The 27,689-nt window shown below is 34.1% G+C and overlaps 1 protein-coding gene across 5 annotated transcripts in view; it reads right to left on the bottom strand.

Annotated features, from left to right (window-relative positions):
- LOC129745072 (uncharacterized) overlaps positions 1 to 21,525 on the bottom strand; it is a 247,377-nt gene extending 225,852 nt beyond the window's left edge. For 4 of the 5 annotated variants that reach the window (XM_055737907.1, XM_055737906.1, XM_055737904.1 and 1 more), the window contains exons 1-2: positions 21,368 to 21,525; positions 20,051 to 20,658 (exon numbers count right to left, since the gene is read on the bottom strand). In XM_055737907.1, coding sequence (XP_055593882.1) covers positions 20,051 to 20,518 — 468 coding nt within the window. In that variant the 5' untranslated portion in view covers positions 20,519 to 20,658; positions 21,368 to 21,525. The remainder of the gene's footprint in view (positions 1 to 20,050; positions 20,659 to 21,367) is intronic. The other variant, XM_055737903.1, reaches the window with a different exon arrangement.
- Between the last annotated feature and the right edge of the window lie 6,164 nt (positions 21,526 to 27,689).

Below are 27,689 nucleotides of genomic sequence, written 5' to 3' on the forward strand. Positions count from 1 at the left end.
AAGAATATCATGTTTCCAACTCTTTAAACGGAAAAAATATCTATGACACTAGAATTTATGCGTAAATGTTTCACATTTATAATGTTGTTAACAATCAGAAAGATCTTTAAATTAACCAACAACATCAATTGCAAACAACAGAAAACAAAGAAAAGTGAAACTGCGTATTTAATATGTCTCCTTATAACGATGATGTTTTTGTTGAATATTGTAACATACCGTAAGGAAATATGAACTTTGACATTTTGATTCACCATCTGAGATCGGTGAAATGCGGTCGAATTTGAAATTCTTTACAATGTTCTCAAAGCTTTCTTCTACAGAAACCTGTTATGGTACCACTAATAAACCGTAAAATAAGTTAATTCTTTTTGAATATGCCTGAAGCATTTAATCAAACATAAATAATACAAGAAAAAACCTGCACCCTGTCTGTTACCGTATTTCACAGAATTTCCAGCAAGCAAATTTGAACTCCAATGGCCTTTCCTTATCGGTTGAACGGCTTGCGGCTAGCCATTTGCCCAAAGTTACCCATACCTAGAGGTAGTTTCTGAACCGAAACAACGCAACCAAAACGCCCGCCCCAAGAAACGCGCCAAGAAAACCTGATGGTATAAACTTGACCTTGAGAGAGCAGCACCCGCGCCTCATCGAACACAGACGGGCTCTTGTTTTATCGATGAAGAATTCGAAAGACGTCGTCGACAACGACAATCAGCAACAACAAAAAAATGAGAAATACTGTCTGTCTAAAAACTAGCTTGGGTAACATAGCTCAGTAAACTTGAGGTTTGTGGCTTAGAGAAAGAAAAAAAATCATCATAAAAACTCGAGCACGCCGATGCAAAGAATTCACTCGTTTTTTTTATTGCTGAGTGAATAGTCAATCAATGTTTCGAAGTTTGTTGTTCACAGTGGGCTTTAGGTTGTTGAACTCAAATTAGATTGCAATGTCTGCAGCGAGTTGAGTTTAAAACTAAAAAGTTCCTTATTTATGTTTGAGAGAAATGATTTTTTTTTGGAAAAAGCATTTTTCTTAAAGTTGCTTCTCATTTTTTTTAAAGTTGTATAAATTTTTAAACTGCGACCCAGAGATGGGCCTTGACTCAAACATTCAGTCAGCGAAACATTTTTTTTGTAGAGAAATGAATCCAACTGTGTTAGATGAAATTTCAGGAACTATATAAAAGAAAATCGATGTTGAAAAACATGCGAAAAAAATTCGCCTTGTCTCCCGCCGGTAGGACTTGAACCCACATCTTGCGCCTCTTCGGGGCCCATGTATATTGTATAAATATTATTTTATTTAACGCACAATGCAATAGGTTCTTCTTTCGAATTATTGAAATAGTTTTATTCCTAAAATATTAAAAATTCATTCAAAGCGTGTGCATTGTATCCTTAATTAATTCATTTGACATGAAAATCTCATCTTACAAAATTGAAAGGGACTTTTCCATGCAATCAATCATCCCATTTTGTAAAAAATCTTTTTTGTGCCAAATTTTACGAAAACACTTGAATCTGTTCGAGATTTGTCTATTTATAGTTGATTTTGTACGCAAGCCCTTTTTAAAAAAATCACTGTTTTAAAAACAACATATCATCTTGTTTTATCAAACCTTGGAACTCCTTTTTAAAGTGGGGTGTGCCTTCCAATGCTTTCAATCAACTTTTGATATCAAATTTGGCTTTTGTATTAAACTTGATAAAAATATTTAAAAAAAAATCTGGTTGGTTATACCAAAGTTTGTTTATTTTTAAATTTAAAATCAATTTTGTATGAGAACACCCTCTAAGTCAGCTTAAGGGGTTTAAACTTTTATAGAAACCGTTTCTGGTCCCGAAATCTCTTGTTTACCAAATATAATGTAATCAGTATTTTCGGAGTTTTTTTTTGGGAAGAGACACATAAAAAGAAATATATTCTTTTAAAATAATATTTTTTATGTTATTACACAATACCTCGAATTCTGCAGGAAAACCAAAGTAACTCCAACAAACTTTAAAATTTTAGACAGAAAGTACATCATCCCACTATTCACACCGGTTCTTGGAAGTAGTTTTGCAACTTCGATCTACCGGGTCCCCCCAAAAACGAGAAGCGAGAACTCACCCTGAAGTCGGAAATTGTGGGCTCACATTTGCATAGCAGGTTTCCTATTTTTGTATTGCTTTCGGACCCGATGGCGCTGCTGCCGATTTGCTTTTTCCACAAGTGTCATCTGCTGTCAGACGCGATTAGCAGCGCTTTTTTCCTCTGGCTATCATTGAATCTATCGGCTTTACGATTCTTCTAACACAATCTCTAGCCAATGCGTTCGATCTGATTTTCATAATCCGTATTAAAAATTTAATGCCCAGTAGCGCATTGGAATGATTCTTAATTTTAATAGATTTTTTTCCTGCCGTGGTTCATCAAATCCTTCATAATTGAGCGAATTGTGAAATTATTGAGCTGAATGAAGATAACGCGTGACGCGAGCTCAGACTCTGCGTGTGGACAAAGGCACGTCTGGCAAGGTTAAGGTCCAACATCCAATGGACATCCTCAAGGCAATAATCGTTCTCATCTGGTGTTGATGACGATGAAAAATTCAATTTTTTTTATCTATCCATTATTTTTCGATTCGAATCGACTGTACCTAATAAGAAGGTTCAGTTGGTTTGATGTGACATCGTGAAAAAACCTGTTCGGTTGCTATTCTGCTGCGCTCTGGTCAGTTCAGAAGGATGTCCAGTTTATCATCATCATCATTGTCGCTGACCTCTGAGAATTTGAATGCGGACATAAAGGTGCAGTATAGTGGGATTGCAGTTATCTGAAGAGCGATCGAATTTTCGATGCTGCTCAGTAGGAAGCGGGTTATTGAAATGTGATGCATTTTGGTAGAAATATAGAAAAACTGGTATTTTGGTGTTTTACAGACAACAGACTATAAATTGGAGCAGCCTGAAACGTTCTTTTTAAAAGGAAGGACTTTTGAGATGTACCTTGGATAAGCAAACGCTCTTGAATATATGATTTATTTTATAACACAATCCAAACAATACAATTCCGATAATATTTTTGAAGAATTTTTTTGTAATCTAGTTTAAGCACCAGGCTTAGCGCTAGTTGTTCGAGAATATACTACAATACCTGTCTTGTTCAACGCCTCAAGCAACAATTTAAACTCTTAAAAGTTAGGTTGATGGTTTTTAATGTCAGTTTTGATCACTTTAAAATTTTTCTCACATGAAAAAAATATTATAATAATATTGATTCCAATTTGTCAATCATTGCAGTATAATATGAACTTCATAATGTCATATTTTTAAAGCAATTGTAAACTCTCATTTTTTTCAAGAAAATGTTTTGCAAAATGTATGTTATGGGTATAATTGATCCCTAAGGTCCAAAAAGATGTAATTTTCAACTGAATAGGTCGTGATCATTGTAATCATGATTTTTTTATATCTGACCAGTAACTAATGTTTATCGAGTAAATATATGCTTAAAAGGCCTAAAAATACTGTATTTATCTAAAAACTAGAAAATTGCGCCTGAAAGTATGCAATGAATCTAGGGTAGAAGAAAAACTTTTATAATTCTCTTTGTCTGATACTTGCAAACTGTGAAATGAGAACTAATATGGCAAGATATAGTCAACGGACCTGTTATCTTCGGAATTTATAAGATTTTTGCCTAGGGTCAGAGCACTCTGAATAAGGGATCAAGTCTCCTGTAACTTAAAAAATATCATTTTTTTTTAGTCTCACGAAAATGCTTCTAGCTAATTTACGAGTTCATGTATCGTTCTATCTTTTGGAGCATATCAACTTGAAATTACACGCTGACAGAGAATGCAAAAGACGGTGAGTTGCCAAATTTTCCCAAAAAGATATGATGAAAATAAGAAAAAGGGGATCAAGTATCCCCTAGATAGTGTGACAATATAGTTACCGTACTTTTTTACAAACCCAGAACTTTTTTAAATACAATCAAATCGAATAATCTAAACCTGAACAATATTTACATTTTTTTTTTTTTGGAATCTTGGCTACCAGGTTGAGCCGAAAAAATATTCAAGTATAGCTCCTTAAACTTTCCGTAGACCTTCATACACTTTTTAAATTTTGACAATTTTGACAATTTTGACAATTTTGACAATTTTGAAAATTTTTAAAATTTTGAAAAATGAAAGTACAGTACACTCATACTATTAAACATTGGAAGAAATTCGATTCTTTTATTTGTTGCCTTTCATCAAATTTTATAAAAAGACAACATCCTACAAAAAATTGTTATGTGTACAACAAAGCTGGTATTAAAGACACTATAATGAACAACGTATTTTTGAAGGTTGTTTTTAAATCATGATCATAAAAATATTGCCCAAAACAGGAATTTTTAACCAATCAGTCGTCAATATGGCCGTGATAGGAACCAAAAAGAATTCAAATGTGATATTCTTTGTTATTTAATACATACCCGATCAGGAGGAAAAAAAACAAAATTATATCAAGATAAGATATTTTGATACTCAACTTTTTCTATCTAGATGAGTAGTATTCGTAGGATGTTAAAATATCTCAAATTATATAAAAAATATATATACGATCATACCCAGCAAACATTTTTGTAGGTATATTTCTCACCAACTTTTTTATACGTCTTATAGAATAATCGTATGAAACTCGAAAAAAACAACATTTACCCACCAAAGTAGAGGCAATTTACATACATATATTTTCATCTTCTGGCTAAAAAGATAAGAGTTTACGATTTGGGCGATATTCGACACCATATTCATACATACTGAAAGATTGCAAGAGAGCACAAGTTTTTTTCTCTCAAAGCATGCGAACCGTTGCCAGCGACAATATTTACTGCCTCTGTTATTGGGCAATAGATCGCTGGAAAAAGCTAATTTTCCGAGTAGATTCGCCAGTAGTGCTCAGAGCTATCAAGCCTCATGATCTAGGTAGCATAAAAAAAACACAGAAATATTAACAAAACATGGCACTGTGTTGCACTATGAGAAATCACACGGAAATTAAAAAAAAAATCTTAATTTTTCATGAAAGTAGACACTTCGTTTAAGAAAAGCTTAAATTGTAGAACACCCCCATTCTTAAGATATTGAAAAATTAAGAAAAACTACACAAATATATATGTTTTAAAAAAAGAACTAACAAGCAAATTTTGATCACCCAAGCAACCAAAAGTCACATATTTACTTGAATGAAGGCATTGAAAGTTACATATTGGCTGACAAAGAGAATCAACTACCCAATTCTCTTTAGTGAACTTTATGTACTCATTAATGAACTTGAAAGTTGCAAAAGTGATTAATATGTACGTTGTATGTGACTTGTTTTGCCCAATTCCCATTAGTGAACTATATGTGCTCATTAACGAACTTGAAAGCTGCAAAAAGGATCTATACGTACGTTATACGGGACTTAAGTCACATAAAGGTCACAAAAGTGCTCAATACGGGATTTGGTAAGTCACATAAAGGGCACAAAAGTGCTCAACACGGGATTTGATAAGTCACAAAAAGTGCATTGATGTGCTTTCAAAATCAAATCACCACTTCGAGTTTTAGTTTCAGTTAGAACAACATCTAGGCGTGGTCTTGTAGTAGCGTGTTCGATTCTCACCACGAAGGTCGGGGTTCGATCCCCAGGCCGGGTAAGTATTTTTCAATAAGTAATTTTGTACTTGAGTGACCATTCTGATGCGATATATGTAGGAAATGTAGGAAAGAAGCAATAGAGCAATTTGTGGAGTTTGAAATCCGGCGCGTGGCATCATGGCGGCACCGGTACAGAACACAGTAAATAATCAAGAGAAGGTGATATGAACCGAAGCCAACGATTCAGTTGAGATAGAGAGAAATTTTTTTGCTCATTTTGCGAATTTTTGGAAGCTGAATTAAGAGGCCGCTGGAAGCTGAATAGAAGATCATTAAGACTTATTTTGAAACTTGAAAGTATCAATAAAAACATAAATTTTGAGCTGCATAGAACGCACTTCATATCAATGATGAGGCTGAGTAAGCGTTTTTGTACCTGTTTTATGGGACTTTTGGTTGCTTGGGTGGTAACAAAAAAACTTTTGCGTATGATATTTTGTCGTCACATTAGTCTCTATAAATATAAAGTGATGAGTGGCTTCAGAGTCACTAATAAGAAAATAAATCGTGAGAAAATGAGAAAATCAGAAAGTGTTCAGGCTAGATCAATTAAAGCAGGTTGTTTTTTTCTTCAAGTTTAACGTGGATGTTCTAACAAATTCTGAAGAGTACAGTTACGATCTGAAGATTTGAAGCTTTTTGAAAATTTCACCATTGTCAGTTAAAAAAGTTAATTTTAAAACGAGCGGATCAGTTTGTCAGGTCACCCGTATTTGACTTTGAAACTAGCCACCCTATGGTTTACCTATGTTGTCCAGATAGGTATAGTTGTCACAAAAAGATAGGAGAAAATCTCGTGAACCTTAATTTTACCGTTTATTGTGTTCAATGGTTCTAAAAAAATCTCATTAATTTTATGAAAAGATGAATCACCGTAATTTATGTTTGTTACTTTAATTTAGGCCATCGGTGAAATTTTCACTGATAATGCTGATAAATCAAAGTAACATTCTTATTAATTTTGAAAAAAATAATTATGAAAAATTCGAATTCAAATTACTACTACTACTTTACTCAATTTGATTTTTATGTTAAATTTAGCAAATTTTTTGAGTACATCCGGACAAAAACCGAGAAATTTTTAAAAAGATACGATTCGGACTCGCCTCGATATTTTCCTTGAATATCTGGACACGCCCGGATTAAACTGGGAAATCTGGAATGCTTGTTCAAAGAACCGTCGATGTTATTGAAAATATCTTATTTGTCTCATTGAAGTAATTCAAACGTTTTTTATTCAACAGTTGTGGAATAAAATTTTAGGCCATTCATTTGTGGATTATACTAGCATATAATTTACACTCTAATCTAATTTTGCTACAGTACCGCCATCTGTTAAAAATAAAAAAGGTTTTATATAAAACGATAGATGGCATGCGGGAGAAAGCAAAGAAACGAAATCGTCTTTAAAACCGGCAAACATGGCGGACCTTTTATCATATCCGATTTAAACCATTTAATCCGACTTCGAGTAACGATTTTTACGACCTTTTACTTGCGTCAGTTGGAATTGCGATTCGCAGTTACGTTTTTATTGGCTTGAGTTATCATTTTAATACGATTTTATGTTTGCTGGGTAGCTAAATTTTATCGGTTTTTGATATGCTCCTGTCAAGATTATATCTCGTTCAGATAGCTTAGTTTGATATTAGGCGGAACAAAACCTGACAAAATTTTAACACATTAAGATGTAATGCTTCGAGACAAAATTCTAGTGGAATGTCAGAAATTTTTAATATCATAATATTTTTTACTTTTTTATTTTGATAGTATGTTGTTACTTATTCGATAATATTTATGTTATAAAATTGAAATATTTTTTCACTTTCACTTTATGTATGTATGTCATATATTGAATATTTCATATTATTTTCAAAAGATTGAAATACATTACCAAACCTATTAGAAATTATTGTTAAATGATTATGGGTTTTGACCATGGGTGCACGGATTCAATTCAATTTTGTCGAAGTAGATACTTTCTAGCACACAACGCTCGAAGTTTTTCAACAGGTTTTTTATAATCACACCTGATATTGTAGGTTTTAAAGCATAATTTTTCTATAAGTAAAGCAATGCACCATGGGTGCACGGATTCACTGCCATTCTTCTTAAATCAACTGTTTTGCATGCTAAAGGTAAAGAATAACGGCATTTATAGATTTGAAAGAAAATTTGTTTTATATTCATTGTTCTTCACTATGGGTGCACGGATTCACCGCATTTTCATCAAATATTGCATTTTTTTGAAAAAGTTATTTGACAAATCTTAACTATACCAACTGAAATGCGGTGAATCCGTGCAGCCATAGTGAAGAACCATGTATATTACACAAATTTTCTTTCTAATCTATAAATGCCGTTATTCTTTACCTTTAGCATGCAAAAAAGTTGATTTTGGATGAATGGTAGTAAAATCGTGCACCCAGGGAAAATTGCTCTCCAGAAAGGGGATGGCTTAATAGCGGCACGTTATCTAAACAAACGGGAATTGTATTTTAAGAATTATGTTCGTCAAGTTATATTGTGAGACGGATTACTATGAAAATAAAATAAAAACTATCTACCAAACTCCAAACCATGTCTCAACATGAATTTCAAACCAACAATTTTTATTTATATTTCCGTTTCATTCTGGAAAAAAAGTTTCAATCGTGTCTTGAAATTATATATTTTCTTATTTATTATTATAACACAGGTATTTCCAATCCATCAAATAAATTGGAGAACGGTTGTCATTGACCGAGTGAATGTTAGGAATTATGTGCATCAAGTTACGTCGTGCGACAGAAAACTGTGAACAAAAAAAAATAAATCAAAATTGTTAAATTTATATATTGTGTTGTTATTACGAATTTTTTTTTCAATAAGTTAATATTGCATTTCAAAAACCTATCATATGTATCTGATTTGTAAGCAAATCAGATATAGGACTGAACGAGAACCCCTGGTCACAATTAAGTATTCACCACAAAGTATACAAACGAAACTTTCCTTCAGCATTTGAAAAACAACTTTCAAATTTTTTTTTTTTTTGTGCTGTTCATTTCCAAGTATATTGAATGACAATTAAATTGATTTAAATATTTTCGTTTCCCAACATCTAACTCAAAAATATATTGTATTCTAAAGCAAGTTGAGAACTATTTCACTCTATATAATTTACTATGGCAAATTTGCAGCCATTCCGTGCACCTATGTTGAAATATCATTTAAATTGTTCAGTTTCATAACTTATGTCTTCAAATATTAATAAATGGATACATAATTTATAACTATTTCACTCATGCTAGTTTAGTGTAAAAGATATTTAATTTAAAAGATATTCAACAAGCAAAGTGTCAAACCAGTCAATTTGACTGGTGTGGTCTTTCTGGTGTTAAAAGGGTTTAGGAATATATAGTTTGGTGCTTGAAACCTCTCTAATGTGTCCAACACCCAAATTAAGCACTCAATAATCATAGTTATGCACTTTAATCATCTTGATCGAAATGATGACTTGTCAAAGGTTTTGATTGATGACCAGTTTTGCCACACCTTCTTGTTATACGATGAAGAAACAAAAGTTTTCGGGCGTTATATCATTTGGTCTGTGATTAATTTTAAACTAATCAAATAACACCGTTTAGCGGCATCCGTTTCAAGAAGAGGGTGATCATTACCAGCTGTTAAATATCGCAGTTACAGAAAAATCTGTTCCATTTTGTAGGTCCAATCTTATGATTCGTCCCCCAAGATAACATATTTGATTACATGGCCTCCAGTGTTTGATCCGAGACCAGACCTTCACCACAGGTAATCACTCGATACCAACTCAAAGATGTTCGGAGACACGGAGGCAGAGTGGCGCTTGAGTATCTATTTCTCCATGATGTTGTCCATTTGATTGTGCTTGTATGTACGAACACATTAAGGGGGACTAGCTTTAAGTTTTTTTTGTAACTGACAGCGGCTCAGCAGATTTGTTTTGATTAATGTTTGCCCTTAGCCAGCGATCGCGGTTGTGATTGATGCAAATGCGATTAACTAATTGCTACGGTTCAGCGAGCCGATTGGCGAGGCGGCGTCAGGCCGTAGATGGATTTTTGTGTGTAAGCTATTCGAAATTTCTTGCTGTTTGACAAAGAAAGCATCCGTAGTCTGTGGCAGTGGTTCAAAGTACGCACACTTCATTATGGGAACTAGTTTGATTCAGGTAAATATGTAAAAATTACGTATGATGTCTGCTAGGGAGGCAATTTGGAACTAAGATAGCCACGTGATGCAACATCATGTGGAGACATTATCTAATGAGCTTATTTAGCTACCGGGATAGCATTGGCGCCAGCTGATTTGGATCACATTCGAACGCAGGAGCAACGGCACAATCTAAATTTAACCGATACAAGTTTATTATTTTATTTATTTACATAGTATTCCGTCTTAAGACATAACTTGACGAACATAATTCCTAAAATTCACTCGGTCCATGGCAACCGTTCTCCAATTCCTCGGGCACCCCACGTTCGCCAGATCACGCTCCACTTGGTCTAACCACCTCGCTCGTTGCGCCCCCGCTCGTCTTGTTCCTACCGGATTCGTGGCGAACACCTGTTTCGCAGGACAGTCATCCGGCATTCTCGCAACATGTCCCGCCCAGCGTATCCGGCCAGCCTTCACCACCTTCTGGATACTGGGTTCGCCGTAGAGTCGCGCGAGCTCGTGGTTCATCCTTCGCCTCCACATTCCGTTCTCCTGTACGCCGCCAAAGATGGTTCTTAACACTCGTCGCTCGAATACTCCGAGTGTACGCAGGTCCTCCTCGAGCAATATCCATGTCTCGTGCCCGTAGAGAACAACCGGTCTAATAAGCGTCGTATCGTAAGTTTATCTTTTACATCAATCTAGCGGTAGACCTTTATCATTGCAAATACGAAGAGCTCCTCTCAAATGTAGATAGGTGTGTTTATGATGATAAATGATGTTCGTGTGGTCTGCTGGGTAAGTATTCAAAGATGAATTGTAGTCAAAATAAACGATTCTGAGCAACAAATTCAACTCGAATGCCCTTGTTCTTAAATCTACATGTACCTTTTAATTTACCTTTTATTCGGGCCTGCTCGGATTTTCAAAGAGAAAATTGTTATAAGCCCGGTCTTTGCCCGGATTTTTCAGGACCGGATACGTTGAGGGAAGATTCTGGAAAGCTTAACTTAAAAGCTATCGATCTTCCAAAGTTCTTGTTACTTGTCGTATAAAAAACGAAATAATTTTTTCATTATTTACAGAAGATTTTCATTACAGAAGATTTCATTCCACCTATATTGTGTATAGTTGAATCGGCACCTTTTTTTTTAATTTTATCTTTATTCAATCTATACTTTATAGTAGGCTTACCAGATACTTTCAGAAAAAGCGGGACATTTCACGAAAAAAAAGTGGGACACAGACGAAAACAGCGGGACATTTAGAAAACTCTTGAAAAAAGCTAAATTGTATAGCCAAACTTATACTTGTACCAGCTGCCAAAGTGGTCTATAGGAATATCTAAAGAAAGTACACTTAAATTTTTTGTACTCGGATTGATTTTGCTCATTTTGTCTTAAACGACTTCTATTTACTCGTTTTTTTGCCATAATCACGATTATTTACCACGGTTCTCGCAAATTAACACGTTATTTAAGAGAAAATATTTCAAGTCCAGCATGTAAACGGTGGATTTGATATCGTGAAAAAAAATCTTCAAGAAAACTTCCATCATTATATACTTTGGACAATTGAGTCGAGAAAGGTGTTGTAAGATTAAAAAGCAATTCAACTAAGATTCCTTGGAAAAATTAAGATCTATAATTATTTGTAACAAACTTAAATAATATTCTTTACACATCAAAGTTATTTACATTGCATTGGTTTAACGTGCTCCAAGAATGCTTAACTAAATCAGAATGTTATTGTAACTTTAGAGGTATTGTCTTATATAAACAACGAAAAATGCTGCTTTTTTTTAAAGAAAAAGATGTATTTGTAAGGTTTTCTGTGTTGAACCAATGAATTGAAATTGGGGCTGAAGTTTGTTTTATTTTCCAGTTTAATTCAGTGAACTTTGTAAAAGTTTTCCAAATGTCATCTTCATCATCAAATGATTACATTTTAAAAATGATTTTAAAATAAAAATTAAATAAGTGTTGTGATATACAAATGTTGCATCTAACCCTGCTGTTGCATGATGCCCCGTTTGACGGTATAGCTAATGAAGTAAAGCTATCTTATCAAAATTCATTGAAAAGATATGAAGACGTTATTTACAGTTTTACGAAAGATCATCAACAAAATTTTAACATTTAATTTATGTTAAACTACTTTTGCAATTTATCTCTAAATATTGTTCATACGAGGATTCATATGTTTGATGACACTTCAGAGCTTTGCTACAGTATCAAAAAGATTTCCTACAACCATCTTAAAAAAAAACCTGAAAAAATTGATAATTGTTTTAATATTTTTGCGATTCTCATAACATTGTGTGCAAAGTCCAATAGAATGGTGCTTGGGACAAACAGTGCATCCTCAAAACTGATGCTCTCTCTTTTTGAAAATGGCCGGCCACGTCCTAGTGGTCAATGGTGATAAATGAAAGTAATATTAGGAGAATACTTTTTTGGTTCAACTAGCAACCCCTCGTTCCTGCCTAAATAAAAAAAATTGAAAAAGTAAGAAGCAGGGAAAAGTTAGTATCATCAGCAATGGAAACCGTCTATACGTCTGCGAATCCCTTTTTAAGTATCTTGGGAAGGTTTGTGTTGTGAAGAAAGGTATAGATTAGGATAAGGTTGCCAGATTGCTCGGTTTTATCCGGGTTTGCCCGGATATTTAATACAAAATTTAGGAAAAGTTCGGTCCGGCCCGGTTGCCCGGATTTCATTGAAAACAGCCCGGATTTTGCCCGGATTTATTCACTTTATTTGCCAAATAAAAAAAAAACAATTGTGTTGCATTTTTTTTTATTTATGCGTCAAAATTGAAAATTTCTTAACAATTTTTATAAAAATAATTTTGAAAGATTTTTTGGAAGCCTAAAATTCGATATCAACTAAATTGATGAATTTTAATGAAAAGAATAATTATTTTAAGGTTTTTTCCTTGATTTTTTTTTGAGTTATTCCTGAGTTTTGAACAAGTTTGCCCGGATATTGCCCGGTTTTTTGGTCGCAAATTTCGAAACAAATGCCCGTACTTTGCCAGGTATTTAGATAAAACTGCCAGGATTTATCCGGCCCGTATGGGTGCTGGAAAAATTCTGGCAACCTTAGATTAGGATCCATTTTGGTAAATGGTGAGATCATAAGTTTTCCTACACCTCCTATGCTCCTAGATATTTCCTATTGAAACTCATATTGCTTCCTATGAGACTTTTATCAATATTCAAATTTTGATGAAAATTTTAACCCAATAATAAAAAGACTAAAGAAAACGAATGATCATAAAAATTGGCCTTTATAAAGCTAGCTTGTTTCCCCCAATATGGTCCCTATAACATGAATAAATTAGCATAACCACTTCATTATGAATTAATAGGGCAAAACTATTAAAAAATAATATACAAAAATTATAATGCCGATGCTTTATTTAAATGTTATAAAATTTCAGGAACCAGAAGTTTTGTTTCAATTTCAAGGTTAAAAGATATGATGAATTTTAAAAGAATAATTAGGGAGTGCACAGAGTTTTTATTCTGTTAAGGAATTTATAACCATAATCGTTTTATTAATTCCTCAATATTTTTTCTAATCTTTGCCTCACTTTAGTATACTTATTTAATATTATATTATTACGTCATTTATTTTAAGATAAAGTATAACATCATGGATTAAAGAAATAATCTGTATTATGCTGTTTGTAAAGTGTTTGTTAAGACGCTTATTGAGTCTACAAGCAACACAAAGTAAACGGTTTTGATAAAAAAATTGGGAATAAACGAACATGTCAATATCTCAAAAAAGAATTCCGGATCTCCGAATACCGACATGTATCTCCCAAATTTTAACAATTTATTTTAGTCCTAATAAAAATCGAAAAATTTAGTACCTTCTTTTTCCAGTTTTGATTACGGAAAAGGCCTGAATGTATCTTGCTACCTGACAGCTGATTGATATTTCGAACATTTCGCTGAGCAAAGTTTACAATTCTAATTTCAATTAAAGGCATATGATTTGTTAAAAACGGCAAATCTGAAACCCGATAATGGGCCGTTCAGATACCACGTGGACAACTTAGGGGGGGAGGGGGGTATAGAAATGTCCACGCTTGTCCACGGAGAGGGGGTAGGGGTTTGGGTGATGTCCACGTGGTAATACATACATACGTTCAAAATATTTTCTAAAGGTGAATAAATATTAAGATGTATACGGGAAGATTTTCGGCTTTTTCAGTCAGTTCACGGATCCAAAACACCTTCTTTTCTTATTCCGACGTTTCGTTCTTTATTTGAACTTTTTCACAGGAATCTACAACAAACATTTTATAGTGAAACAAATTGACAACAAAATGGTAGTTAATTATGAACTTACAGAGAGTTGTGTTTCTTTGTCTGGAGGATCATTAGAAATTAAATTTGCATACACTAGTTGGACACTTTTTACCATCAAAAGGCTAGAAATATTAAAAGAAACACTTAGATAAACAAAGGGGAAAAATATTTGCAAAATACGAGAATTTACTGTCTAAAGAGAACTCCAAACACGAAAATCAAAACTTCGAAAAAACAAAAAACGCTCCGATCACTAGTTTGTAGCACTACCAACTGATGTTGTTGATGTGGCGATTTCGTTCTCCTTCGGTGTGTTGATCTTTGGTCTATTTACTTTTTTGAGAGTGTTGAGTATTCCGGAATATGTGGTCACATTATTAATACAGATGAAACAGTGAACAAGAGATCCGATGTTGACCATCTCAGTTCCACATATTCCGGAATCCTCAACACTCTCAAAAAAGTAAATAGACCAAAGATCAACACACCGAAGGAGAACGAAATCGCCACATCAACAACATCAGTTGGTAGTGCTACAAACTAGTGATCGGAGCGTTTTTTGTTTTTTCGAAGTTTTGATTTTCGTGTTTGGAGTTCTCTCTAGACAGTAAATTCTCGTATTTTGCAAATATTTTTCCCCTTTGTTTATCTAAGTGTTTCTTTTAATATTTCTAGCCTTTTGATGGTAAAAAGTGTCCAACTAGTGTATGCAAATTTAATTTCTAATGATCCTCCAGACAAAGAAACACAACTCTCTGTAAGTTCATAATTAACTACCATTTTGTTGTCAATTTGTTTCACTATAAAATGTTTGTTGTAGATTCCTGTGAAAAAGTTCAAATAAAGAACGAAACGTCGGAATAAGAAAAGAAGGTGTTTTGGATCCGTGAACTGACTGAAAAAGCCGAAAATCTTCCCGTATACATTTTCACCAGTCGTAAACAATTATCTTCTAATATTAAGATGTTTCAATCAAAATCATTAAACTGCAAAGCTTTTCAGTTTAAGTTTAAATAATTAGTAGCCACTTGAAAGTAAGGTATAAATATGATAATTAAGAAATTAAAATTTTTTAAATTATTTTATTTCAGGAAATGCTTATTGGTTTTTTTTTCAAAATCAGTAATTTCAATAACAAAAAGGCAAAAAGTGTTTTTTTCTACCTGTCAAATTAGATTAAGAAAAATAACATTTCAAATCTGTCTGCGTCATTTTTCTGTCCACGTGGTATCTGAACGGCCCCTAAATAGATATGGTCGCAGCCTGGGGGAGGAAGACTGAATAAAAAAAAGAAAAAAATCTTTCAAAAGTCAAATTTCTCTCATCAATCTACCGACCAGTGCGAAGGTTCAAAATTTTGCTTTCTAATTAAGTGAATTTCAATAAAAAAAAATTTGATGCTGAAAAGCACTTGTTTTACATAATACAACGATTTAATAAGGTTTTGTTTTGCTCTGGCAAATTCTTGCATGAACAGGCGCATTGAGTCGCTCAAAGTTCGTTAAAGTTTTTGAAGCTGATAAATAAAAATTGTTTGACTAATGATTGTTTTAAAAATAGCTTAAATAACAGATTTAGATTTTAGGTAGTTCCCATGGACCGAACAACATTTTTATAAAGTTCAAAGTTTATATTTACGACAGAGTTGACAGACTGGTATTGAATAATCTAGCTGTTGAATTCGATTTCGATGTTTACTTTTGAATCTGCAGCAATTAACTCAGAAGACTTAAATTTAGCACCTAAACATGACTCGCTACACGAATCTGATAATCTAAAGTTAAAATTTGAACGATTACAAATCTTTTCAACAATTGCTGGCTTTTTGCCGAACAGTAAAAAAAAACGATACAGGAAACGATACAGCGAATTTCAGTTTTCCTCCCCCATGTTGCAGCAAGCTTTGCAATGCTCGTCTGGTAATTGCACGGAAGAGAAAAAATACCCCTTAGAGCAAGTTCACTGGTGTTGGAAAAAAGTGGTAGAAATTTTATCACTTTTAGCACATTTTGAAAATTTTATCATGCAAAAACATTTTTAAGATCACGTGTTGTAGTTTCGCATGTTGTGATGCATAAATACCAGCCGACTTAAAGCGTCAAACGTCAGAAGCAATTTTTAAGAGGGAATGCCTACATTTTTGGAATAATTGTTAGTAATTTGTTGAGGAAAAAGTTCGTAAATTTAAGATGTGAAGAAATCAGAATTAAAAAACCGTATGTAGTAATTAAAAAGGTGAGGACCTTACGCTACTGTAATAAACAAACAAACAAACAAAACAAACAAACAAACAAATAGCAATATTTCTATCACATACGGCTGAAATAGAAACAGTGCTGTAAAAAATACAACACCCAAAGATCTTGAAAACATCCATGGTAAAATTTTCCAAATGTCAAAAATTCAACCACTTTTTCCCAACACCAGTGAACTTGCTCTTACAAGCTATTGCTAGTGAAAAGACACTCATTCTTTCTTTGATCCAAAAAAATTGCAAATTACACCACAGTCTTGAAAAAATTTTGGATGTTCATAAAATACCTAATAACCAAACAAAAAAGAACGAGTTGCAGTGTTTTCCTACTACATTGCAACAGCCGTTGACTTTCATCTTATTTCCTACGATTCAAACCAAATAAGCCAGAGATCTTTCACTCAACTATACAAAACCGATTTCACTCCCGCACTACAATCATTTCCACTGTATTTGAATGGAAGAATCTTATGTTTATGTATATACGGAACATTCTTTTAAAATTTATGAAAAATATTTACTGCCGAAAAAAAACGTTTTGACAATTCAGAAAACGCCTACTCAACCTACGGTTAATGTAAGAATTCTTTGACTGAGAGTGTCAATAAATCCTATTTGAATAACCTAACTACAAATAGCATAGCATATTATGTGTATAGCACCAAACCGAATAGCGACAGTAGAAGTAGCAACGCTTTTTTACTAGCGAGATTTCTGTCATTCGCAGGTTTGTTTTTCTTTTTTCAGTCCAGTAGGCGATTTCGATGTAGTACTCGAACATTGTTTATGTTATTTACTGTACATTTTCCTTAGGCCATCAATCGCATGCTCCAGGTCTCCTAGGAAACTTGCGGTGCGCCGTTATTATTTTCAACGTCGCGACGTATGCGAAATATCGCTAGTAGGCAAAGCTGCTATGATTATAAGCGCTCATATTTTGGATTTTTTCTGCATGCATAATATCTAGAAATGCAAAAAATTTCTAAAGATATTGTGAATCGAGAATTAATATTAACAACAATATGAAAGATATAGTTTCGAGTAGCAATTTAAATTTGAGTTTTGATCAGAGATTTAAATGCATAACTTAAGAGATTTTTTTTTAAATTTTGAGTGCTGGATAAAATTCTGTTTCAAAATCAATAAGAGAATTGATTTTGAAACAGAATTTTTGTGGCATGTTCGGACCCCGATCGTTTTTGGCAAAATACGGTTTTGGTAACATTCGCTTTTGGCACATGTACCAAAATCGAACTGTTTTCAGAAAAAAAACATTACCTCAAAGGTTTCTTTTTTAAAGAAGGAATATAATTAAGACAAACTTTTTACGTTCTCTATCCCCTTGAAAGATCGTAAAAACATATCAATACAATAACAAACAAAAAATTTAAAAAAAATTGATAAGTACTCAAAAATTACAAAATGATGAAAATTTCTAAAAATTAAATAACAAATACAAACCAAAGACAAAAAAATGACAAAGAATAGTTAAAAAAATGATGAAGAATGACAAAAATAGCAAGTATGACAAAAAAAAAACAAAATTCAAATTAAAACAAAAAAGTGCAAAATGCATCAGAAACATGATAAAACATTATAAATGACTAAAACTGATCGAAAATTGACTTAAATTACGTTGATGATAATAATAAAAGTTTTTTTTTTTTGTAGTAATATGTGAAAAAAGTTGAGAAAAACCCGTTCGATTTCGGGAGCTTCTATACAATTCTCACACATAACTCAAGAACTTATCGAGAAAATGGAACCAAATTTGGCATGGGACGATATTTGGGTACGATGACTGTTTTAAGGATTATTTGGAACCCCTCCCTGCTTCCAATGGGGAAATAGGACAGGAGGAGGAGGGATTAAATACAACTTTTTGTATAAATGAAGAACACATGGAGTAAATAGAACCAAATTTTGTATGGGATGGTGTTGGGGTATGATAAATGTTTCCCTGAATTTTTGTTATGTTTTACTACTACAGTCGGAGCAAGGGAGAGGGAAGGTAAGTTCCTGTAAAATGTTTTACATAACTGGAAAACTATTGAAGCAAATGGAATACGAGGAATATTTCTATGATTATTTGAGATCCCTCTCTTCTTCCTTGGGACCATGGGAAGGAAGGAGGGAGGCTCCTATACAATTCTTTTGAACAACTCTAAGGAAAGGTTTTTGGGTACGAAAAAATAAGTATCAAGTAGTGGAGGATGGGAAAGAGAAACGGACTTCCATACAGTCTTTTTAAGCATAAATCGAGCACTTATCAATAAAAAAAAGATCATCTTTTAGAAGAGAGGTTGTATGTGTATGAATAAATGCTGGCCCCTTCCTTTTCAGGGCGGAGTAGAAAAACAGACTATTTTTTTAATATGTAGTCAAATGTGGCATGTGAGGTTATTTAGATAATAACAATGATTTCATAAAAGTTCGTGAGCCCTCCACACTTAGGAAGAAGGAGAGGGTGGAGAATACATACCAACAAAATATACATTTTGGCATAATTAAAGAACTCATGAAATTTACAAAGTACATTAAAAATGTACTTAACTTAATATTCATAAAAGTATTTTTCGTACTCAAATGCTTTTTGATGCCAAATTTAGTTTCATTTGCTCGATTAATTCTCGAGTTATGCAAAAAAAATGTATGGAGCCCTCCTTTCCCCCTTTATATCTTTCCGCTGAAAAAAAGGTGGAGCTCCAGATTATAATAGAAACATTTCTCGTATCAAAATACCCTCACATGTTAAATATGGTTCCATTTGCTCGATCAGCTCTCCAGTTATACTGAAAATTGTTAGCAAGACCTCTCATCCCCCTTTTCATCCACCTCTTTAAAGGAATGAGGGATACCAAATATTAATAGAAGCATTTCTCGTACCCGTGTATCGTTCCATGCCAAATTTGGTTCCATTTGCTGTTCAAGTTCTAAAGTTATTCAATAAAAATTGTATCAAACACCCCTCCCTTTTTCATTGATCAAGATTCACTAAATAAGATGAAATCATCTTCTGCTGCAGTTCTAATTTTAAAATGGTTGTTTCTGATTTATGCTGGAATTGAATTAAATGATACCAAAAAAAATTAAATAGTTTTACTTTAATTTATTTTTGGAAGGTGTAACAAAGAACACCGGGTCAGCTAGTATGAAATGAAGAATTCGAATTTAAGAATGTTGAAAAAAAAACTGTGAGAAAAACTCCCAGGAAATCTTTTAATGCTAATAAGCCCAAAAACTTTTTTTTTTGTTGGCAAATCAGCCAAATTTGAACGGTTTTCTGAAGCAACAGTTTTAAATGAGGTCTAGGTTAGTAAATTTTGTTCGTTTTTACGTGTAATCTTCTGAATGATCAAATGCCTTATTTACAAATGTTAAAAAATTGTCTTCCTAAAATTTGATTTGGAATCGCTGCAATTTACAGATATATCGTTCTGAAACTAATTTCCATGAAACCATTACAGATCACCATGAATGTCTTCCCGTTCCTCGATTTCGAAAAGCTAATGCCAAGACGAAGACTAACGGAACTCCACATTAGGCCAATTAAGACAACACACGTGCGTAAACACCAGAATGAAAAAAAAAAAACAAACTCACCACTTCACGATCCATCTCCAAAATATACTGAAATCGGCCAATGTCGTTGATTGTCAAATTTTTGACGCTATTTCCGGACTGAGTTGGGCTTTCGTTGCGCAGCTGCTGATTCTCACTGTAGTAGCTGATGTTGCGTCCATAGACGCCGTCCTCGCCAAAGTCCTCATCGGAGGGCGGAGTGGCGGAACCGTTTGCCGCTTGACGTTGACGTCTTATCATCATTTCTTGATCCAGATTGTTTTGATGAATGATTTGATGCCGTGGGTGGCGACGTTGAAAGTTATTTTCGGCACTATGGTTCAAATTGTTTTCCAGCGAGCCGGAGTTGCCGAGATCCGGTGGATTCGGTTGCCGGGAAACCTCCGGGTAGTTGTTGCGCATAGCCGGTGGGGGAGAGCTTTTTGGCCCTCCTCCTGCTCCGGATTTGTGCAACTTCGGATTGTGAACGTTGTATTGTTTGTTAACCATTTTGACCGTTTCACTTGGATGTTGTTTATTTTTGTGCGAATGAAGCAAGAAACTGAACTTCTGATGCAATCAAATTGCAACTGCTGCACTCATGAATATTAAACACGAAGCACCGTCAAGGACGCGCCGAACAACTATTGCTAAATTGAATGTGAGTTGAAAGTGAATGAAAATTTATTTAAGAAACTAAACGTGCACGTGAATGAAATGAAGAAACCCCCTGCCAAAAAGTTGCCTCAGGAGAGGAAACAGAAGTAAAACGTGTTACCCACGAGCTGATCGATCAGCGTGGAAAATAATTGATCAATCAAGCGAGAACTGAGTCTACGACAGACACCTCGAAAGGCTCAAAGCAACAACGTGCTAAAAAAAAGAGATTTTTCGATACTGATGCGGGTGGTCACTACTTGTGTTGTTCTTCTGGCTTATTCAAAGCCACACACAGTCTTGGTGCAGGTCTTGCAGGGTCGTTTTTCCTTCACTTCAATCAAATCCAATCCGGTTGTAAGCTGCCGGCAGCGATCGCCAAAGGGGAAAATTCACACTTCACAAAACGGTGAGCAGCAGAAAAAAAACAACCTAAACGCCAATCTGCCAAGGCGCACAGTAGCATTATTTTCCACCATTCACACACTTGATCGCGTGTCCAACATGTGTCGGCGTCGCGCAATTCTCGAAATTCTCACGCACACCCGCTCCACAGAAAAAAAAAACGTTCAAGAAGCAAGAAGAAAAAACCCTTGCAAATCAACTCCAATTCAAACAAATCACACTAACAACAACCGCGCATGGTCACCGTCACTTGAGAAAGGAAAAAAAAACAAACAAATAGAGCCCGCTAGCACTAACCATTCATGCGAGCCAACCACCCTAGGAGGAAGCTTTTGGTTGGCGCGCGCAACGTTAAACAAACACACTACGACTCGCTGTTGCAGTTGTTGGAAACACAACCGGCTAACAGAACGATCACCAGCAGATACAAAAGAAAACCGAACCGTTTACGACCGTTGATGAACGGTGACTGAAGAAGAAGTTTGAGCAATATCACCCCTAAACTGCGAGACCCGGACTACCTGCTAGCGCCAACTCCGCGAAAATTGCGCGGGTCTCTTGGGGGACCCGAAGTGGTTCGTTCGCGGAGTTTTGCCGATCGAGCACGTGGTGTGGAAGGATCTCGCGCGCGATGAGAAGAGAGAAAGATCGAGAACCGGTGGCTTCTCGAAAGTTGGAGTAGGGGTTTGTGTTCGATTTGTGCATAAAAAAGTAATCCGAAGCATTTATCAGGTATGTAGCATTTTACTCCTAAAAGTACCTAGTGGAAAACTGTACAAGACGCACCAGTGGGGTAAGATGGCCCATGCTAATTTTTCTCAAAAATACACTAACCTATGGCTTCTAATGATGTTATTCTTCATTTATATTAGAGCTCGCTCGATACATTAAAGTATATTCTCGCGGGTGCCTGACACTTGCATAGGCCGGTGATTGTATCCATCCTCCTTGGTCTTGTGACGGGATATGAAGAAAAGGATATGGTTTTTTTTTTTAAACATAGGTATAGAATACGGATGCATTGAGAGTTAATTCCAATTTGGCCTACCATCCTGTGCCAATTTTTCCACACCCCAAGGATGTCATGATGAGTGAGATTGTATTTAGGAACGAAGAAAATGATGGTGGCTGATCATCAACCACGGCGAAAAAAAGCCAACTAGTAAGATTTTAAAATTCACGAGTTTTGTTTATTTTCAGCCATACTCAATCTAGCTTTTCCTCTTCAGGTCTATTCCAGTCGGATGCCGCAGGTGAATCTTGCTCCCATCCGCTGCAATTCTAATTCGGGCCAGAACGACTATTTCGATGGTGGCAATGATGGGAACGATGGCAGCGGCAGGTTCCCTCCCCCGAGGGCAAGCAGTTGAGGTGAAGGAAACAGGAGTCGTTACAACTAACAAAACTCAAACATTTCCGCGAAAATAGTACGGACCACGTCGCCTACGACGGCAAGTGGCGGCGACAAAATTTGGCGTGGTCGAGGAGAAAGCGGTGATCGGATCAACCTAATCGGTAACCATCTGGAGAACTGCCAGGATCGGTACTACCGGAAGGCTAGGCAGGATTCACGGTAGAGCAACAGGCTTGTTGTCTCCACCAAATTCGGTGAAAAAAACGACGGGAAATAGATTATTTTCAGAAATTTTTTAAATTAATTTTGTTTCATTCGAAATTTCAATTTATTTCTCCAACACATCAAAATCCCTTCCGAAACCATCGGAGAACGATTGTATAATTCTCGTTTATCACGTCACCTTCAACGCAGTATTTCAATAACAACTCTAGGTCAATGTAGAATATCGTTTATTGGACCTACTAAATACAATACCCAAGCAACAATTTTAGTTTTTTAAGAACCTACAGGAATGCTATGAAACTTCGTTATAAACCAACGCCAAGTTTCAAAAACTCCTTAAAAACATTTATAAAACACTTATAAGCGTAAAAAGGCCCACCTACAGGAGGTTGTGAAGAGCAAAATAAAAATCACTTATAAACCCCCTCGAGTTTTAAAAAGGCTTCATTAAGAGTTATTCTAGATAACATTCGTCATTTTTGGATCATTCCTATTCAATCTCATTGTCTTAAAAAGTATTTTATCAAAACAAAAATATTCTAAAGAAAATGATGAAAGTTCTTACTGTCAGAATTTATTTAGAGTTGATCGGAATCAGAATTTCATTGCGATATTAATGTTTTAGCTTAAAAGATATGAAAACTCAATGCGCTTGAAAAAAATTCGAACAGTTTACATCAAAACTAGCAGAAAAAGAGTGCGCTTTAATTTGAACCTACAAAATAATTATTTTTTCCATAATTTCTTCACTTATATCTGGTTTAAACAGATTTCAAATTTTGATTTTTCCACTTAAAATGGCGATTCATTTTAAATATTATTGTTTTATTAAAAGCATTTATAAATCAAGATTCCCTTGAAGAAAGTATTCCAAAGAACACTTGTACTTTAAAAAATCCTTTTTGCTTTTTATATAACCAAATTAATCTGTTCACGGATTTTCTCAGAACTAAATATTCGGACATAAAAAAAAAGATTTTTTCTGATTCTTTTAACCAGTATACCTATATTTATTTAATCTTCTCACAATACGTTGGTAAGATAATTTGTTGCCCGAAAATAACACTTGAAGGATCGGAAACAAATCCGTTTCATGTAACCAGAAGAAGCGTTTCAAAACAGGAAGCGCTGCCCGGCGGGGCTGCAAACAACAGGACACATCACCGTTTGTTTCGCACTAATCCGTTCACCACGAACTTATCCACCAAAATTGTTCAGAATGTTGACTTCAGGTACTTTTAGCAGGGTGATTCTGTAACATTTTGTGCCACAAAGACTCGGAATAACCTGTCAGCTGAACTGAAGAAATTTCTACTGCCGATACTGCCTTGATGATAAATTAAGGAGCTGGAAATAAATAGGGGAGAGTGGGGATACTTGATCCCCTTTTCTTATTTTCACCATATCTTTTTGGAAAAATTTAGCAACTCGCCGTCTTTGACATTTTCTGACAGCTTGTAACTTCAAGTTTCTATGCTCCAAAAATTAGAACGATACTTAAACCCGTTGATGAACTAGAAGCATTTTCGTGGGAGTAAAAAACTTGCGATTTTTCTGAAGTTAGGGGAGACTTGATCCCCTATTGAAGGAGACTTGATCTTTTATTCAGGAAGCCCTAATCCTTGTATAAAAATCAAAAAAAAACCCCAAGATAGAATGTTAATTGACTATTTTGGTCATGTTGGTTCTCGTTTCACAATTTATAGCAGACATAAGAAGAAAATTCTATAACTTTGTCTCAACGCTAAAAACATTGCATACTTAAAGGCGCTAGTTTTTATAATAAAGAGAAAATTTATTATTGTTGCTCTTTTCTTCAGACAATTGTTTGACAAATATTAGTTTTTGGATAAATATTAGTAATTTCGTAATCAGCAATCATAACGATCAATACAGAAGAAGAATATGCCGTTTGGAAGGGGGATCAATTGTACCCAACTCTAGGGGATCAGTTGTACCCATAATAAACATTTTAGAAAACTTTTTCTGAAAAAAGTTGAGAGTTTTCCATTGCTTTGAAAATATGGCATTATGAAGTTCATTTTACGCTCGAACGATTGATACATTGGAACAAATATTTTTTTCATAATTTTCACATGTAAGGAACATTTTAAAGTGATGAAAAAAGATCTTCAAGTTACATTTTGTGAAATTTTTCAAACAAAGTTCAATTACTCAAACAATTATTTTGTTAAAAATTTTTAAACTACAAGCATTTTTATTTTGCTCATTTTGGCACATTTGTCTAGAACATTTGATCTTTGTAAGACATTCCAGTTTCGAGATATAGCTAAGGAATCAAGTATCCCCAGGGATCAAGTATCCTCATTCTCCCCTAAAGTGTTGGTTTGGGCTGAGCTTTTCCGTTCTGTATAAAAATCATCATCAAACTTACCCATATTTTTATCTCCGGTAGCCTACAGCAGGATTATTTCTAATGATTGTATACATTTTAAAGAAAAGCGATTCACATCGAAGCGAAAACAACCTAACTTCAAAATGTTCAATCAGTTTGTTTACATTTTGTTCCTGCTGCCGTTATTTGGTCTTCTTAAAGTCAATGCCAAGAGTAAATTGCTGTTATTAAAACTTTTGAGTTTTTTCTCAGGTTTTTTGTTCTTAGAAGGGGTATGTAAAGGTTTTTTGACGAAAAATTTGTATTTTGACGAGTCAAATAGGGTTCCTTAAAGTACTAATTTGTTTACATTCTGTTCCTCTTGCCTTTATTTTGTCTTCATGAAGTCATTACCAAGAGAATACTGTTTAGTCATACGCTTTTTGTATTTTGACGAGTCGAATTGGGTTTCTTAAAAGTTCAAATATATCGTTTTATTCAGAAGTATTGAAATTGCTTTATAAGACTCTGGAAAACTCTTATGAAAAACCTCAAATAAATTAAATATGGAGTTATATAAAAAGTTTTATAAAGGTTTTGTAGCTATCTGGAAGGACAGTTAAAAAGCGTTCTTATTGAAATACAGTCGAAGGCAATAAATACTTTACTAATATTTTATAAAACACCATCGCTTGCATACAAAACCTTTTGGAATTAAAATTGTTACTTGGGATACATTGCCAAACCATATAAAAATTATAAACAAACGACTTCCAAATTATTACTCAAAATCCAAATTAATACTCTATCTCTAAAAATTTAGTTTTTGTCATATGAGTTAATGCCTGATTGAAAATAACTCAGAATTCACGAAAACCCCTACTATTCATTTCTGAGTTGTGTCGTTCTAATCAAATTTTTAGTTTCCCCAGTTTTGGCGCATTTTGAATTGTTTTCCTTCAAATCTGAGTCTTCGATTTTCTAATATTTAATTTGATACCCTTATTTTCTATTATTTATTGATATTGAGTGAGGATAAAATTTTGTTATTCAGATAATGTTATTCTTAAAGATTAATTTGTGTAGAAAAATATAACCTGCGAGTAACATGTTTATCATTTTTTTTTGCATGAAAGTTTCCAAAAACGATTTTGGCTATTAAAACATCAGAGCTTTCAAAATTTTTGACAAGCATTCTTATTCTTCCAAATCTTTTTGTATAATTCATCAAATCTTCCAAATAATTTTTGTCGTTAAACTATCACGAGAGAATAAGTTAACTTCATCTTAGGTTGATTGACATTCAGAGTTGTAAAAGGATAGGTAGAAGTATATCCAAAATTATAAAATAATTATGAAACAAAATTGGAAATAAAATGGAAAAAAATGTGATAAATGTGGTAAAAAACTGATCAGTATGACAAAATTATGATTAAAATATAAAATTTGGGAAGGGTCGGTCCGGCCCGGTTGTCCGAATTTCATTGAAAAAGCTCCGAATTTTGCCAGGATTTATTCACTTCATTTGTCAAACCATACAAAAAAAAAATAAATTGTGTTGAAATTTTTTTTATTTATGCCTCAAAATTGAAATTTTCCGAGCAAGTTTTATAAAAATAATCAGAAAAGATTTTTTGGAAGTCTGAAATACGATTCAAAATCTGCGGATAAATTTTGCAGAAGATTTTTTTTCCATTTATTATACTTGATTTTTGTTGGGTTATTCGTGGGTTTTGACTAAATTTGCCTGGATATTGCTCGGATTTTCGGTCGGCAGTTTCGAAATTAAATTTCCGGATTTGTCCGACCGGATATCTGCTGAAAAAATTCTGGCAATCTAAATATATACCCTTTTCAAATATTAGAACTAAAATAGGGAGCATATGTATGAGCTATTTTCCAGCGATGAATGTTTTAACCAAATTGTCTCGCTTGTGCGCTTCACTGAGAAGCATAGCTCAATTGTGATACATTTTACAAAGAAACTTCGTTCTAAAAAATTATGTACAACACTTTCAATAACCCGAAGATAATAAATTTGTAGAATTTTGTCCAGTGGTTTCTGAGATAAAGACTTCCAAATTTTGGTGCTTTGAGGCTTAGACTTCTTCGCGGTCCTCAATTTGTTAATGCCTTCATATAAATACAAATGTTTTTTAAAAACCATCATTTTTAGTATTTCCTTTCACAACTCTATTCGTTATACTATGAATTCATTAATAACTTTAAAAACAAGATACTTTAGATATTTTTAAAATATCAAAGGTGCTCTAAAAAAAGAGATCTAGAGAAAAACATTAGAAGAACCTTGCGAGGCTTTCGGGGAATACATGAAAATGGTCAATTTCCATATTTCAAACTATATTTGGTGTATATTCAAATTTTTTGTTCGGTTGAAAACTACAACATAACTTTTAGAAAAATATATGAGAAAGTAGCGTTTGTGCAGTTATACTAAACTTGCCAGAATTTTTCTACCACACCTATTCGGGCCACGCAAATGCAAGCTATTTTATCCAAAATCCGGCAAAAATGGCAAAATCCGGGCACATAATTTAAATAAATTTATCCTTATATCGGGGCAAATTTGGGAAAAAAAACTCGAGGATTATTCAATTAAAACTTTAATCGAAAAATTTTAAGCAAGTTTGAATCGTATTGAAGGCTTTCTAAAAATCGATGACATTTATATTAATAAAACTTTC

Source organism: Uranotaenia lowii, chromosome 2 (assembly GCF_029784155.1).
Source record: "Uranotaenia lowii strain MFRU-FL chromosome 2, ASM2978415v1, whole genome shotgun sequence".
Lineage (NCBI taxonomy): Eukaryota > Metazoa > Arthropoda > Insecta > Diptera > Culicidae > Uranotaenia > Uranotaenia lowii.